Source organism: Lepisma saccharinum, chromosome 7, assembly GCF_977018435.1.
Source record: "Lepisma saccharinum chromosome 7, izLepSacc3.1, whole genome shotgun sequence".
Classification (NCBI taxonomy): Eukaryota; Metazoa; Arthropoda; class Insecta; order Zygentoma; family Lepismatidae; genus Lepisma; species Lepisma saccharinum.
Window position 1 is genome coordinate 91,638,116 of NC_139235.1, and position 16,890 is coordinate 91,655,005.

The window sequence follows — 16,890 nt, forward strand, 5'->3', positions numbered from 1 at the left end:
TCGCACTTCCTGTGTCAGATGAGAAAAATATCAGAGCTGTAGGAGCTTGTCATAGTACAATAGAAGGTTATGATTTTTGTGTAGAAGTGACAGATAAGTTTCGCTGCGGAGCTAGCATAATGAAGGTTATCGCAAAATTGTTTCTTTGTGTGATGAAGCTCTAGGAAATGACGAGGGATGATGGCCGATCAGTTTCGTAAAGTTGAGCAGTATTCGCCAAAATCATCCCCTAGAGGGGCACGGTCCCCTGTTGTATCTCGGCAGGATTCTACAGGAACATTAAAGACGACGATTTCTTTAGGAAAAAACCCGTCTATAGTCCATAGTGGACCCTTCTACTTAATGAAGGAGCCACCAAGTAAGTGCACGATAGTAGTATGTGCTAATTTATGTCTGTTGTCTTAATTCCGAAAGCCTAAAAATTATAGTGCAAGGCCAATTTGAGATGCTTGTTTGTTTGTATTGCACGTATGTTAATGTATCGCTACACACTGTCGTACTGATCAACATGAGTCTGTACGACAACGAAAGCGGAGTTTAGTATTAAATTGAGCACTTATTCAAGCTTTGTCAGTAGATTCCAGTACGACAACGAAAGCAGAGTATTAATATTAAATTGAGCACTTATTCAAGCTTTGTGAGTAGATTCGACTCAATATCCGATTGATGGAAGCTAACCTTGTCATTTTGCATGCGCTTGTTCTACATCATACGAATTCGCTAGAAAGGTACTTACTGCGTCTTTCTTGTAGAATGATTTTTTCTGTTTCATATACTTACACTTATGCATTTTATCTAGAGCAACCATTTGTCAACTGTTGCCTAGCTGATGGACTAGTTCTCATCTGAATTCTAAATATGCTACTCTCAGAGTAGTAATTTTTTTTTAGGTAAGAATGTACAATACAGAGAATGTCTCCAATTTCTTTCCTACTTCGGCAAGATTTTACAATACTGGACACAGCTGTGATTTCTATCCTACTTGATATTGTTATTTGATGTGCACAAGTTGTATAATTAACTTTTCAATTACCGCAATCATTCTCCGTATACGAGAATGGAAACCATGTTTGTTGAAATCTTCCGGTAAATAATGAGCAATCGTGCATTATCAGTTGCGATCACAGGCCACACACACCATTCACGCCTAGCGCCAAAACCCATTCATGGAAAGGTTAGGTTAGGCAAACATAGTTAAAATTTGGGGTTGTACTTTCGTTTCTTAGGTATGGGAAACCAAAATCTTCCGGTAAATAATGAGCAATCATGCATTGTTGGTTGCGATCACGACCCCCTTTTTTTTTCGAATTTCTACACGTGACCCCCAAAAATTAACTGCAGATTCGTGATTAGGAGGCCAAAATCATTAATTATGCGAAATATGAACAAAATCGGGGAATGATCCGGTATTGTAAAATTGCTCCTCTACTTCTTATACTCACTAAATATGCAGTCCTGGTAACGTATCTGGAGTAAGATTTGGGGGTGACGTGTAGAAATTGTACACTTACGTCTATATATGTTGCAAAATTACGTTCTTCATTACTGCGATCATTCTCCATACAGAAACATAGGAGTTGCTTTATAATATTTGCTATTGTTTTTTCCCCTACAGGTGAAAGTGAACTGACTGGTGCTACCAATTTAATGGCATATTATGGCCTTGAACATTCATATAGCAAATTTAGTGGGAAAAAAGTAAAAGAGCAGCTGTCTTCATTTCTGCCAAACCTTCCAGGTGTAATAGACACTCCAGGACACCAAGATAACAGGTATGTTTTATTAGTATTATTATTATGTTTCTCTTAATTGCACATGGATAACTTGATAGCTCAAGAGAATATGTTCCATCATTTGTCACCAGAAAGCTTCAAGACATGGGATAACTTTATTTTTAGGTCAACTTTATGCATGCAATCAGCCTCCACCAGGAAGAGATCCCAGCACCCCTTAATTACAAGGCAACCACCAAACTAGCAAGGATATATTTTATCCACTAGTGTACATCACCAACCCTGAGACCTTCTGTAAACAAACCATCTCACCGATTCGATGTATCACTGAACATGGTAACCTTCCCGCATGCATAGAACTCGCCATGATATGAAAGTGGCACTACTTCCTTGCTGTTCACATGATTATTTTTAGAAAATAACCAATGTTATAAAATATCATTATGTACACAAATCTCTAAGCTCATTGAAAGTTACAATGCATATTACTACAAAATGTTCACACTTATCTTGCCTTGCCATGTCACCAAGTTATTTTACAAAGTGCACTATATTTGGCGGAACAAAAATCCTTATTAGGATGCTTGTCAAAGTTTCCAACCGCAATAAATTTACAAACTTTTTTTGTCTTGTTTTGATTATCATCATCAATATATTTATTGGACTTGCAGCATGGAGCCCAACATGTATATTTCTGCCATGCGATGCGTGACACAACCCAAGAAGCAATGTTGCTAATGGAGCAGATAGAAAAATCGCTGCAGTGTGCTGAACACAGCTGTTACGTACAACAAGAAAATTAGACAATTCAGGTCTATCTAATGTTGAGTTTTAAATGTCATGCATTATACCAGGACTAGGATTAATATGTACTAACAAGTGTCTTTGTATATAGCTACATACATATGGACTAAAAATTTGTAATATGGACTAACACATACGTAAAATTACCAAAAATGCTGCAAAGAAGACTTCTTCATAGTGATTCCTTATTTGAGTGATTTCAAACAAAATAAACACTTTATTAATTTCCATTGCATTAATGCACTGGTGGTGTTCTAACTGTTCGCTCCCAAAACTCGTCTACACTGGTACGGAACTGCAACGACAGATAATACACAACCGACACTACCACTGCTTTGAGAAGTAATAACATGCGAACGTGTTAAACTGCGACAGTTAGACCCGAACACTCCTCCTCAAGCAGTATTATTGCCTCTCTGTGATCGGCGACAGTCGGTTGCCTTTGTTGTACATTTACAAACGATGCCAGCTTCCACAACAATAACAAGTACATATACTGCCACTAGATGATAAGCTGCGTGTCTTTTTTTTTTCTATGAACTTTTCACCCATCAAAGCATGGCAATTTTAACAGAAAACAATATGCATCGCATTAAGCAGGAAAAAATGACAGCCTCCTCTATGCAATTTCTACAATAACACGTGCTGGAGCTAAGAGTTGAAATGCTCATGGAGCCACAAATAATATTTATTTTGAACAATTCCAAAATTATGAAATATGAACAATTTGTGAATTTCCCGAGCTTGGCTATGCAAGGTTTTATATTTCAACTTTGACAGAACTGGAGGCATTATGGAATTTAACGTTCAGTAACAAACACACATTTCACATACACACATGCAATGTTATTAGTATGTTATTGTGTTATTAGTATGAAATAAAAATATGGTGCTTCGAATCCAACAAAACTCACCGTCACTTTAACTGCCTTTCTCCTTCCGTGACAGAAATAGTGCTTCATCATTACAGTTGGCAACACTAGTTACTAGCTAGCCAATGAACATGCACTGCATAAAAGAAGCAACCACTTCGTCATGCTATATTGCCACATTACCGTCCCTGCGGAACGGTGTGAACCCCGAGCTGGAGCGCTATTCAATTGTTTTCAATGATGTTTGCGCGAGTGTGCCCCCCCCCCCCCCCAAAGCAAAAGCTCAAACTCCGACATGCTTTCAATACTTTACAGAAGGATGAAATTCTAAATCTAGTGAATTACATTTGAATGTGATGAACAGAGCTAGGAATTTTAGGTGCTGCACCTTAAATTTTTTTGTGTGAAAATGGGTAAAAAAGTGACTCATCCCCAAAATATGCACGTATTGAACTCTACTAATGGTGTTTCGGTTGCACCTTTTTGCACCTTTTTCACAATCTTAGAACCTTTTCCACCTTTTTCACAATCTCAGAACCTTTTGCACCTTTTCGCCCTTTTTGCATCTTTATCATTTTTTTTAATACAACTCGCACGCTGTTTAACCCCACCCACATTCGAGGCACGGCTTCTTGGGACGCGATTCTTGTTTACCGCACAACAATGAATCGGCTTTCTTCAGTTCTTGTACGTTAATGTAGTAAGCGTGCGGACTTTAAACAGTGCCAACAGTGATGCAATACAATTGCTAGAAGTTGTGCTCTTTTTGTCCTAGGCTGTATTGTTTACCAATTGTTGTAGGAAAGCTGTTTTGTTTTCGTTTCCTTCTCCAGTCTCAGCGAGCAAGGTAACTGCAGTCCGTGATCGACTGATCGATGCATCGAATTTGCTTGTTCACCATGCCAAAATATTTTCTCGGCAAAACAGATAATGCAAGTGTAATGCAAAGTTTCAATGATGCATGTTTTGTACTGTAGCCGGAGGGCGTAAAATATGATAGTGTGTGGTTAGTTCTTACAGACCAAGCATCTTACATGTTAGCTGCATTTTCTAATCTGAAGAATATGTATCCTAACTTAAAACATGTGACCTGCCTTGTTCATGCTTTGCATCAAGTTTATGAAGCTCTTAAAGATGAATATACATATGTGAACGAATTTGTTTCTAGCATTAAGAAAATACTGAAAAAGGCTCCTTCTAGAATACAGAAGTACGTAGAAATTACGAAACTTCCACTACCACCCTCTCCCATCGTCACTAGATGGGGTACATGGTTAAAAGCTGCAGTGTTTATTTGCAATCATTTCCATACAATATCGAAATTTTTAGATGCTTTGCCTAGTGATTCCTCAGCTGTAGAAAGAGCCTAAAAACTTGCACTTAAACAGGAATTGGAAGATGAACTCTATATTGTACTTGGCTTCTCTTTCCTTACTACTGCAATCACAAAACTGGAGGAGCAGTGTCCTGAAAAGGAAGTACAGTGGGCTGTTTTGATGGATGTACAACGAGAGCTGCAAGGGGTCGGGAAAGAGAAGTTAGAACAAAGTTTAGCCAAAAACCCTGATGTTCAAGAAGTCGCAACCAACAAGGATGTGGATTACCGGTTGAAACAAAATACGCACCACTTGTGTCTGTTGACGTCGAACGTTCTTTTTCAACTTACAAGTATCTGCTTAGTGACCGCAGATGTAGCCTCACTCAGAAGAACATAGAAATTTTGAATGTAATCTATTTTAACAGTTTTCTAGATGACTAATTCTAAGTAAGTAAGAAGAAGCATGTTTTCCTTTATGTCGCTTTCTAATGTATCAGAGAATTTTCTTTGCTTAGTTATATTAAAACCAGAGAATACTCTATGTGTTTATCCAGACAAGTTGAATCATATATGTATGCACTGCTAACAATAAATTTTACATCTGAAAATTAGCACCTATTTTAGCACCTTTTTTGTACAAAAATTGGCACCTTTTTTGCACCTTTATTGGCAAATTTTTGCACCTAAAATTCCTAGCTCTGGTGATGAAACCAAACAAAAATACACATTTTAGAATATTACTTTTATTATTCTCTCTCTCCACAAGATTCACAAACAGGTTTTATTAACAGTCTCAAAAAACATCCTGCCAGTAATCACGCGGATCACTGAAATGTGAGCTCTGTAACAAGTCAACAATGGACATATTTCAAATAACGGTTGAATGAACAGTTCCTCGACTGTACCAGGAAGGTACGCTGAGAGTTAAGATCAACAGTGTTGCCAAACTGCAGTAGCATGTGAAAATAAACTAGTGGAACACTATTGTGACCTGCGCAAACCACTACAGTGTTAATTTTGTATGCCTAGAAATTTCTCTGTACACTGTATGAAAAAATGTATCCAATGAATTGTACATAGTCACACTTCCAAAAATGATCTTGCTCTCTCAGTAATTTTTACCTGAACAAATGAAAATAGTTTAATTTTTCAGTGCACTAAAAGTAATAAGATGTTCATGATGAGTTAAATACAAAACACTTGAAAATGCATTGTCACTAATACAAATAATACCTACTAGTCAACAAATTTAAACTTTTTTTCTGCAACACTGGGAAAAAAAGGGTCAGTTTAACTAAATTGAACTTCCTGAACACGAAAATGATAGTAAAAATGTCGTAACATGTAATGTTTTTGTGTTACACTGGTAAAGAGGATTGTAGTGAAGGCGACGAAAATATATTATGTGACTTGTATTTTTAACTAAGTTACGAATGCAGTTATTACACTTGTATGAGTAAATAACATCAATAAGATGTAAAAAAGATCAAGGTACAAACACGCACACATATGTGTGTGTGTATATATATGTAATATACACAATATACAGTTATCACAATGGATGCTCTTACCCTTATTTCCTCCTCTTGTAATGTTTATTACTATCTCTAACTAGGAACCAGCAGTAATCGCCCATCATGTGAGGATCCCATCTACCTTGATATCTCTGCTCCATTGTGCGAATGTCTTGATGGAATCGTTCCCCTTTTTCAACACTGACGGCTCCTAAGTTCTTTGGGAAAAAATCCAGGTGGGAGTGGAGAAAGTGGATTTTGAGCGACATTCGACATCCAAGCTTTGCATAAGAATCAAGGAGTTCCATAACTAATTGAGTATAGTTTGGTGCTTTAGTATTGCCCAGAAATCCATTCACCACTGCACTAAAAGCCTTCCAGGCAGCTAGTTCTTTGACACTTAACTTCCTATCAAAGTTGTGATCTCTCAACAGTTTCCGAATTTGGGGGCCAACGAATATTCCCTCTTTCACTTTAGCATCACTTAGTTCCTGAGGTATGCAAAACCATCTCCATCTTTGTCCGTGGCCTTTACAAAATTCTTCATGAGGCCTAATTTGATATGCAAAGGAGGAAGCAATACGTTGTTAGAATTAACTAATGGAGCATACTTCACATTTTGTTGCTCTGGTATATAGGTTTCTCTCGGAGGCCAGTTTTTCACAGTGTAGTGCGATGCTGTAGCCCTACTGTCCCACAAGCAAAGGAAACAACAATATTTTGTAAACCCACCTTGGAGTCCCATTAATATGGCAATGACCTTTAAATCGCCACAAATCTGCCAGCAGTACTTATTATATTGAATCATATTTAACAAGACAGACATACTGTCATGTGTTTCCTTCATCTCAACAGAATGTGCGACTGGTATGGATGGTTTTTGGTTGCCATTGCGTAACAACACTGCTTTCAGACTACTTTTGGACGAGTCTATAAACAGTCTCCATTCCTCAGGAATGTGCTCCAATTCAAGCTTATCCATTAAACCGTCTATATTTGTACATACACAGAGGGAATTTTTCATTTCTAAAAACTGTTCATGTCTCTTTCTGAAACGGTTAATTCTAGTTCCGGAAGCCTGCAGATTCCACTGTTGAAGTCGAGATCCAAGCACCTCAGCCTGCTGCTTAGTTAGATACATATCTCTAACCAAGTCATTCAGTCTGGACTGGTCGAAATGGAATGGTTCCATCTCTGGTTGTGGAAAAATAGCTTGGATCTTTGGAAGTGCACGGGCTGGGTGGCTATTCTTCTTCTGCAAAAGATTCCTCTAAATGTGGGGGTGTGGGCTAGGGATTGGAAGTTCAGGTCCATGTGGTACGGGTCGGATAGCGGAAGGAATATTGGGGTACACAATACTGGATTTTGTTCGTTTAGAATGTCCCGCTATGCTTGTTAGGCAGAAGTAACAGTCCTCAGCATGGCTACTTGGTTCACGCCAAATCATTGGCACCGCAAATGCCATAGCACGGGTTTTGTCTCCACGAAACTACCTCACAAGAGTTGAATAACAAGTCACACAGCACACATGGGGAGCCCACACTTTGTCTTGATCACCAACATTGCATCCGAAGTAGCTATAATACGCTTGTTTCAACATTTCTGTCAACATTCGGCGTTGACTTTTTAAAGTGTACTGCCCGCGCACATAGCAGAAATTGTTTGGTAAATTTACACAACCACGTCGGTTGTTCTTCATTGCAGTATCACCTAAGTAACTTCAACACAACTTCTCTACCTCAAAGAACGTAATACTGAACTCATTAAATCACACTCCCTTCAGTCTGTAGAGCATTCTCCCGTATCTTATGTTATTCTGGGGGAGGGAGAAGCAGCTTTTTTGAACGTCAACAATGGAAACATAGCCAGAAAAAGAAACAAATCTTTTTATAAGTGTGTTTGTTTATACATTGTTGCAAAATTTATTTTCATTGTCCAAAATGATATAAATTGGAATCCAAATGTAAATAACGTGTCCACGTTATGCCAGATATGACGTCACGTGTATCTCTGAAATGTTATGTGATACAAAAATTTCAGTTGCAGATCTGAAATCAGCACATCCGAATTAGTTAAGAACACATGTTACCTTTGATGTTGCAAAATGGTTGTTGAGTAGTGATAATCAAAGAAGAGTGAGGTTATTTTATGTTGCAATCGAGTAAGCAGGGATTTATAGTGACATTGGAGCAGAATTGCCAACACTCACCTTCAAAAATGTCAACCATTTGCATGATAATTGTTTTCCAATTGTAGAGTTTTGTATGTACATGGTAAGTAAAGTCATGTACACACGCGTGTAAAGTACGGTCCGTTCCATCTTGAATCAGTCAATGAGTGACCTTTGACCATCTTGGGAAAAAATATGCATGTAATAGTGTTAGGTCATACATTGAAATCTGTTTCTGTTTCCAGTAGCTTGTGGTAGAGAAGCTACAGGCCCACCAAGATGTGAGAGAAAATGTACATTTTTCGAAAACTTGTTATCTTTCAAGTTATGCCATGCAGAAATTAAAAGTATTAGATATTTCCAGTCTTTTTTATTTGAAAGAATTAAAATCAGTACTTCAGGTTAATAACAAGAAACCAATTGTAGAAATGGTTTGAGACATTGATAACATTTTTGAGAGCTATGAAATTTTAATTTTTGTCAACTTTTTTTCCTAGAATAACAAAAATACCTGTTGTATTGCAGGTACTCTGCATTTGTAGTATGAGTTAGTATTCTTTCCATTTTTGCTCTCAACAACAACTTTGCTGAAATATTGATGACCAGAAATTGACTAAAATCATTTTTGACACTTTCTGAAATGGAAATAACTTAAACAAACTATAATTTTCCTTTCATCAGGGTGGCTAGTCACCGGGAATTCCTTGAATTCTGGGAATTCTGCGTGAATTCTGCTTGAATTTTTATCAGTAGACGTGAAAATAAAGCTTCGCGGAAAATAAAAGAGAATTCTCAATCCGTTTCCTTTGCAGTACAATCTATGATACCTTGAAGTTGATTGGGTAAATTTAAGTTTGAAATTTGTATACAGTTAACATTTTTCGTAGATTTGTATATCCCATAATAATTGAGACTTGTGTTTGTAGATGTATTTCAAGTCTGAGTGTATGAAATTAAATATTTCAAACATATATATATATATGTACCATTTAATTGAATTGAATTAAATTTTTGAATACGCTGAACTCGTACAGACCCATTATATTAGTAATATATGTTTGTGTATATGTGTGGGTGGTGAGAGGCGGTAATACGCAAGGTTGAAGTAAAGAAAACATCTGCTTGTACCCTTGAATTTTTGAAAATTTCACCTTGAAGACCAGGAATTATACTTGAATTTTATTATGGTCCTAGAGTAACCACCCTGTGCATGTACCCATTGCATTGTAGAATTATTTCTCTTGTAGTCTACAGTTATTATAAGCATAAAAACACAGTTTTTCGTTGTATGTATTTTTTAAGTAAGTACCGTTTTGATATGTACAAAAAATAAGTAAACTTTTTGTAACAATTTTATTGTTACATGAAAGACCACAGTTTTATCTACTTTTCCACATAATTGCCACCAATATTAAGTCACTTATCATATTGATCAACAAACTTTTGTATTACGTCGTCATAGAAGTTTGCCGCCTGAGTTGACAGCCAATGCAACACGGCCGTTTTGAGGCTATCGTCGTCATTGTGGCGCTGACCTCCGAGATGCTTCTTCAGTTGCAGGAACACGTGGTAGTCACTAGGTGCTAGATCGGGGCTGTATGGAGGATGATCAAATTGTTCCCAGCCAAATGATGTGATGAGATCTTGACTTCGATTGGCCGCATGTGGATGGGCATTGTCATGCAGCAAAAACGATCCCTTTACTCAGCATGCCGCGCCTTTTGTTTTGAATGGCATGGCACAGTTTTTTTTAAAGTCTCACAATATGTTTCGGAATTTATTGTGTCACCACGAGGCAAAAAATCAACAAACAACACCCCCTTCCTGTCCCAAAAAACGGTACACATGATTTTCCGGACTGAAATTGTCTGCTTAAACTTCACTGTTGAATGCCGCCATTCCATAGATTGTTGTTTTGTTTCCGGTGTAACGTAGGCCATCCATGTTTCATCGCCTGTGACAATTTGGATTAAGTACGCGTCACCTTCAGCTTCATAACGCACAAGAAAAGTCAAGGTGCTACCTAAACGTTTGCTTTTGTGCGCCTCAGTTAACATTTTTGGTACCCATCGTGAGCACAATTTTCGATAGTTTAAGCATTCGGTAACAATTTCGTAGATAACACTTCTTGAAACTTCAGGGAACTCCTCTGGTAACGAAGAAATCGTGAAGCGTCTGTTCTCTTTCACTTTTTTGTCGACTTTCTGCACCAAATCGACTGTGATCACTGAGGTTTGCCCACTCCGTTCCTAGTCATGAACATTCTTTCGGCCATCTTTGAAAGCTCTTACCCATTTGCGTACCATTTCATCACTCATAATGTTTTGTCCGTACACTTCACAAATTTGATGGTGAATTTCAACTGCTTTCATGCCTTGAGCACTAAGAAAACAAATAACAGCGCGTATTTCACAGTCGGCGGGATTCTCAATCGGCGGAGGCATTTTATATACGCAAAAGCAAATGTATACACGATCGATTGTTGCCGCAATGGCGTCTGTGGCTTGCCAACAGATGTAGGTATACAGTGTGCATGCATGGGACACCGACCGTAGCGCTGCAGCGGCGGAATTTCAAAATGGTACTTACTTTATAAATACGCCTTGTATAACTGATTCTTTTTTGTTAAAAATGTTTAACCATTGTTATAGCTGTAACTTTAGTCAAACTAACAATATGTTTTTATGCTTGTAATAACTGTAGACCACAAGAGAAATATTTAAACTAACTACAGTAATTATATTGTTTTCGAAATTGTGGGAAACAGTGAACTGTGTAGTCAGAGTGGTCCACATTTTTGTTGTTTGTTTACAATATTTTAATTAATTTTTTTTACATATTTTAGTGCATTAGCATTAAACATTTTGATAGTTCTTGTTAGTATTGATCAAGACCTATTTTGATAAATGAAATAAAATGTTTATTTATGACTCACAATTCTGAGAAGAGATTTCAGTTGTATGTGGGCAAAGAGCATCCATATTCAGGAAACACAGTTTAGAGATGCGAGTCACTCATTCCTGGTTGCAAGCCATTTGGTGCCACTAGCTGGACCATGTGTGATTATGAAATACACAGCAGTCACATCCTAGTTACAATGATATATAAACCTCACTTACTCATTAGATTAGTTATTTTGTTCTTGTGACTAAAGGTTTAACAATTGCTGTGAATGACTTGGGGGGGGGGGGGAGCATATGGTTTAGTAATGATTGGAGTTGGAAGTGGTTTGAGATAACAAACAGAGTTTTTCCATGTTTTTTTTTGGTTGGGCCTTTTTCCCCAAAGTGTTTCAAGTCAATTAAAATACATTACTTGACTAAATTTTTCTTATTCCACAGCTTTGATTTATCTCTACTGTGAAAGGACATTCGTATCTAAGTTTAAAATACAACTTTTGACATGGAATTCATAGTCGGACATAACTAGTACTCGCAAAAATGTCCATCCTGTATAACAATTTAAAACAGACATATCTTTTTGTATTTACTTTTGCATACACAAATAACTTGTCTACAAACTATTAACAAATGTATCGACCCATAGTTACTCAAGTTCAAGTTTTAGATTTTTCAGATTACATAATCATTAACTTTATTTTATCTTGTAATAAGCTTCCTGGAAGTTACGCTTTAACAAAACATCATTACCAGCACCTAGAAATTTTACTATTTAATCTTTGTCGAGTCAAAATTTTCATTCATTCTTCAATCAACTGTTGAATACTCTTTCAGCCATCCACAACCAAGAAACTAGTTATATGAAAAACAAATAAGTAGTAATTTTAGCAGAGTTTTGGTACTGGTTCAGGAGTTAGTGCCTTTGTGGAGAATAATGTAAATTATTGTATTGTTTCAGCTCTCTAAGATCAGTCATTGAAAAGCCACCTATTGGAGGGAAAGAGCTTAATCTGCTTACAAGTGTTCAGCTGGCAGGATTCAGATTGCACCCGGGACCAGTGAGTAGTTATATGTTTCATTCCTATTGTGTGTATTTATCACTCCATAAGGCTGGACACTTCTCAACAACTTTCTATTTTTTAATGTGCTCTTTCTTTAATCTTTGAAGAACCACATTGATATTTTTATATATTTATTTTGTGAAACATATTTCTGTTCATAATTCCTCCTAAGGCATTCAAGATGCTAACGTGAGTAAAAACAATGAAGACGAAGTTACAACATATATATTTGTTGTGTTGGTGCTTATAATTTTCGGATGGAATCCTTCTTCAGGGATTGAAGATTAAGTACAATACATGATAAAGAGGTTAAAACCTTGCTGAAAAAGACTAAGAATATGTTAAAAGGTTTGGAAACAGCATCCTATGATCACACCCTTATGACTTGCATTTCACCCCCCACCCTCATCCTCACAAGTTTTGGAGGATGACGTATGTCATGATAAGGGTCGCCCAGAGGTTGACCACCACCTCCACAGTCTCATATCTACTAGAAATTTACCTTGCAAAAATATTATGCCTTGATATTCATTCACTCAGCAGATGGGTTTTTTCCCTTCTTTTTTTTTTGTTAGCAGGGACCCTTTTAGTTCAAGCAAACGTAAGCAATTGCAAATCAAAAAAAAGTTATTTTTATAAATAGGTTTGAAATTTATTAGTGATCACGATGGTACATGTAAGCATGGGAAAGGCATAGCACAGAATCACTTTTATAATCCCACAATATAGTCTCCAGCATTGTCCATGTTCCTTTGCCATCGGCGTGGTAGCTTCATAATGCCGTCAGCAGCCCTGGATGTGTTGATGTCACAGATGGACTGCACGGAACCCAGCATGCTGTAAATTTTCTTGAGTGTAGCTCCTCCTTCAGGATTTTCAGGATGGATGTGTAACACCATTAAATGATTACGAGATTAACCTTTATCCACCCTAGCCTCTTTCGCATGTAACCCCCTTCCCACTGGGGCCGATTTTCAGCAAAATGCAGAGTTTTATAAAAATGACTGTAGATTGGATGCTAATTGCCGTAGACAGACAAATGATATATCGTTTTACTCGGAATGAACCATAGATTCGGACTATATAAAATGTATGCACATTCAGCGTACATGTGGAGGGAGGGGGCGGGAGGAAACTGAAAATTCCAAATTTTTTTAAGAAAAAATGGGTCTTTCGCCCCCCTCCCCTGCACCCCGACAAAAAGTACAAGACCTTGTAACAATACACATGGAAATATTCGCTGGATTGTTAGGAACAAGAAAATAATTGCACGGTTATCATATGATCAATAGAACACGACTTGTACCCCCAAAACAACATGTCTGTACCACTGAGCCATTCAGCAAAATGTGCAGTTACCTTGAAACGACTGTAGGTCCGAAGCTAATTGCCCTAGATGGATGAATCAAGTACCATTATATCTGGAATGAACCATAGATTCGGACTACATACAATTTATGCACATTTAGTGTATATATGGCTGTGGTGGAGTGGAGTAACTGGAAAATTCCAAAATTTCTGAAGAAAAATGCCCCTTCCCCCTCTGCCCTTGGACAACAAAGTACAGCACATTGTCAAAATGGAAATGATCGCTGGCATGTCTGGAACAAGAAAATAATTGCACTGTTATCATACGAGCAATAGAACACGACTTGTACCCTAAACAACATGTCTATGCATCACTGACTCAGTTTCAAAGGAAGCTGCCATTTTCCCCCTTTTTTATGGAAGAACATGATGTGCAATAGTCTTTGAAGTGCAGAATATGTGTTAACAATAATGTAAAAGAAGAAAATCGCAAATCCAGCCAAGAATAGCGACAACATAAAAACTACTAGCATGCTAGAGGATGTCAATCGAGATGCTCGGGATGCAAAAGGTTAATGTACTTTCACCAAAAGTGTTTCTGGTATCTACAAAATCCTTATGTACATTATTCTATAAATTATGATTTAAACCTGATTTAAATCAGTCCACCTCGATTGTGGTAACTTTTATTTGACCGTTTAAACAATACACCAGTATGTCTGTATTGGCCCATACATTACTGATTCCTTGTTCTTATTTCAGCTTCCGGAACAATACCGCTACATAAACCAGGCACCTCAGAAGAAGCACAAGAGCAAACACAAAAAGCACAAACACAAACCTGGCGATACTCCCAGCCAGGAAGCACCGGGAACGGAGTTGGGACAGGAGACCCACGAGAAGAAGCACAAGAAACAGAAGAAGCACGACGAAGAAAAGGAAAGGAAGAAGAAGAAAAAAGAGAAAAAAAGAAAGAAGCAAAAACACAGCCCAGAACATCCGGGTTTGCCTTCGAACCAACATTCCAATGGGTGAAAATAAAAACTGCCAAAATCAAAATTATTTATTTGAAAGTTTTTTTTTATTATTATTATTATTTGCAACATAGGAGGTTACCTTTGTACTTGTTGAGAGTGGAAACATTGTTAGCGTTTGTTGAGAGAATGGATATGTGTAGTTAATGCAGAAGTTGACGGTGCAGTTCTATGTGACATATATGTGGTTACGTGTGCAGGGACTAAGAAGGAGACAGACTGTTTTACCGTTCAGTACAATTTCTTGATTTATCAAGTTGTATTTTTGTAACATATATGCAAATCTTAGCAATATTCAACAATATTATTCTCTTCATTGAAATCATCAGTCATCAAAACAGTCTAGCCAAGTTAATATACATTCAGAAGAGTTGTTTTGAGTTTTATCAAAAGATCTCATATGTGCAATAATTGAAAATGTTTTCTTGTTGCACAGTTACATAATAATTCCTTGGGTATTTTGAAAGAAAGAAACGAGCATTGTTCGCCTTTTGTCTTTGGTGAATCACTTGTCACCACTCACAAAAGGTTGCTCTGTGAATAGAGACATGCGAGTCATCAAAATCAAAAGGCAAATAATGCAGTTTTTTTCACAAAGGACACATGGAATTATTATGTACGTGTCTAAGAAGAGAATTCAACCATGTTTATGCTAAGAATTTAAATACTTTCTTCTAATCATTCAGAGAGGTTTTTTTATGACAGTCGTCTTATCCATCATCGCAAGTGTTTTAAACACAAATTTCATCAGGTTTTGATATGTGTGTCTGTGAGTGAAAATGACTTGTGTTCTGATGTGATCTTGTAATGTTTTAGATGACACACAGACAAGTACAAAAATATATTTTACAAAATACATAACATGGATAGCCAACATGTTTGGGTGTCAATTATAGAGAAGATGAATCTGGTTTTTCATTGTGCGAAGTGTGTCTAAATGTCATGTGTTGAAAATATCATAGCCCTGATTGTTAAAGCATTATGATAAGACACTATGCAGTTAAAGTGCTGATAGCAGAATAGTTGCCTGCTATTATGTTTAACAAATAGGGCTTTGATCTAATCAAGTATCCATTTTTAAATCAAAAGATGATTTTGGTAATTAAATGTATCCATGATGCATGCAAAGTCTGTCATAATTTTTAATGACATTTTCTACACTATACTGAATGATAAATTATAAACTACAGTTCATAATTTGGGCCTTTTGTATTTGCAGCCGTGAATGTACACCACTTGTACAATAGATCTAATAGGAGTACATCTCATTTTATGCCTCAAGCAGGGATTTAAATGCCCTACGTGCTATAATTCAAACAGTATTTTAATTACCCATTTCATTGTGTCCTGACGTGTCCTCCCCGATAGTGCAGAGGAAGCATCGTCATCTTGTAATCAAGGGGTTCCTGGGTTTGGTTCCTGGAGGAGGTACATTAGTGGTTTGGATCCCACTTTAAACTACAAGTCCAGTCCCGATTAGTAGAGGTAGGCATATTTCGTTTTTGACGAAAACACGAAATATGAAATAACATGCTGTAATGTTCATTTTTCATGTTTCTGAAAGGTGAGAGGTGCATTTTTCTACCCTGCTTTGTCACGAAATATGCGAAATGAACTGCAAAATGTGAAATATACTCTTAAACATGAAATTTATAATTTATATACCGACGTGACACTTTCTGAAGTCTGAAGTATCCTGTGAGTTATGCAATTCACAGAAAATTGATTAATTCTGCTGTAAATATTTGAGAAGCAAAAATGGACCCCCTTTACACAGGAATAAACTTTATACTCTGGTAACTACATAAATGTGCTATTAGAAGGGATATGTTTATTTTGTGTAATGCAGTTTCAAATCAAATTTAGGATTATCTTCACAAGTTTAAAACCAAAATGTCATTTTATATAGCACTTTTGATGTGATTATTCACCGCTATAACACCAAAATTTTATTTTATTTACCGCTTTTGAACCCGAAATTGACTCTGTTTTTGTACCAAAATTTTGTTTCTTTATTTACCAAAAATATGCGCCTCTATTGATTAGCCTTACTGTGCATAAAGTACATTTAAAACACCAACTCAATCTTTCTGGGTAGCAGTTTCTGTGCTAATATCAACATTCATTTGTGGATTGGATGGTCTTGTTCACAATCCCCATCAACATTGGTAACCCA

General features: G+C 36.9%; 1 protein-coding gene across 1 annotated transcript; it reads left to right on the forward strand.

Moving 5' to 3' along the window:
• MED19 (mediator complex subunit 19) lies at positions 1–15,016 on the forward strand. Its single transcript, XM_083125610.1, has 4 exons — positions 1–358; positions 1,616–1,772; positions 12,270–12,369; positions 14,443–15,016. The coding sequence occupies exons 1-4, from the start codon at positions 178–180 to the stop codon at positions 14,713–14,715; spliced, it is 711 nt and encodes a 236-aa protein (XP_082981736.1). The 5' UTR covers positions 1–177; the 3' UTR covers positions 14,716–15,016.
• The last annotated feature ends 1,874 nt before the right edge of the window (positions 15,017–16,890 follow it).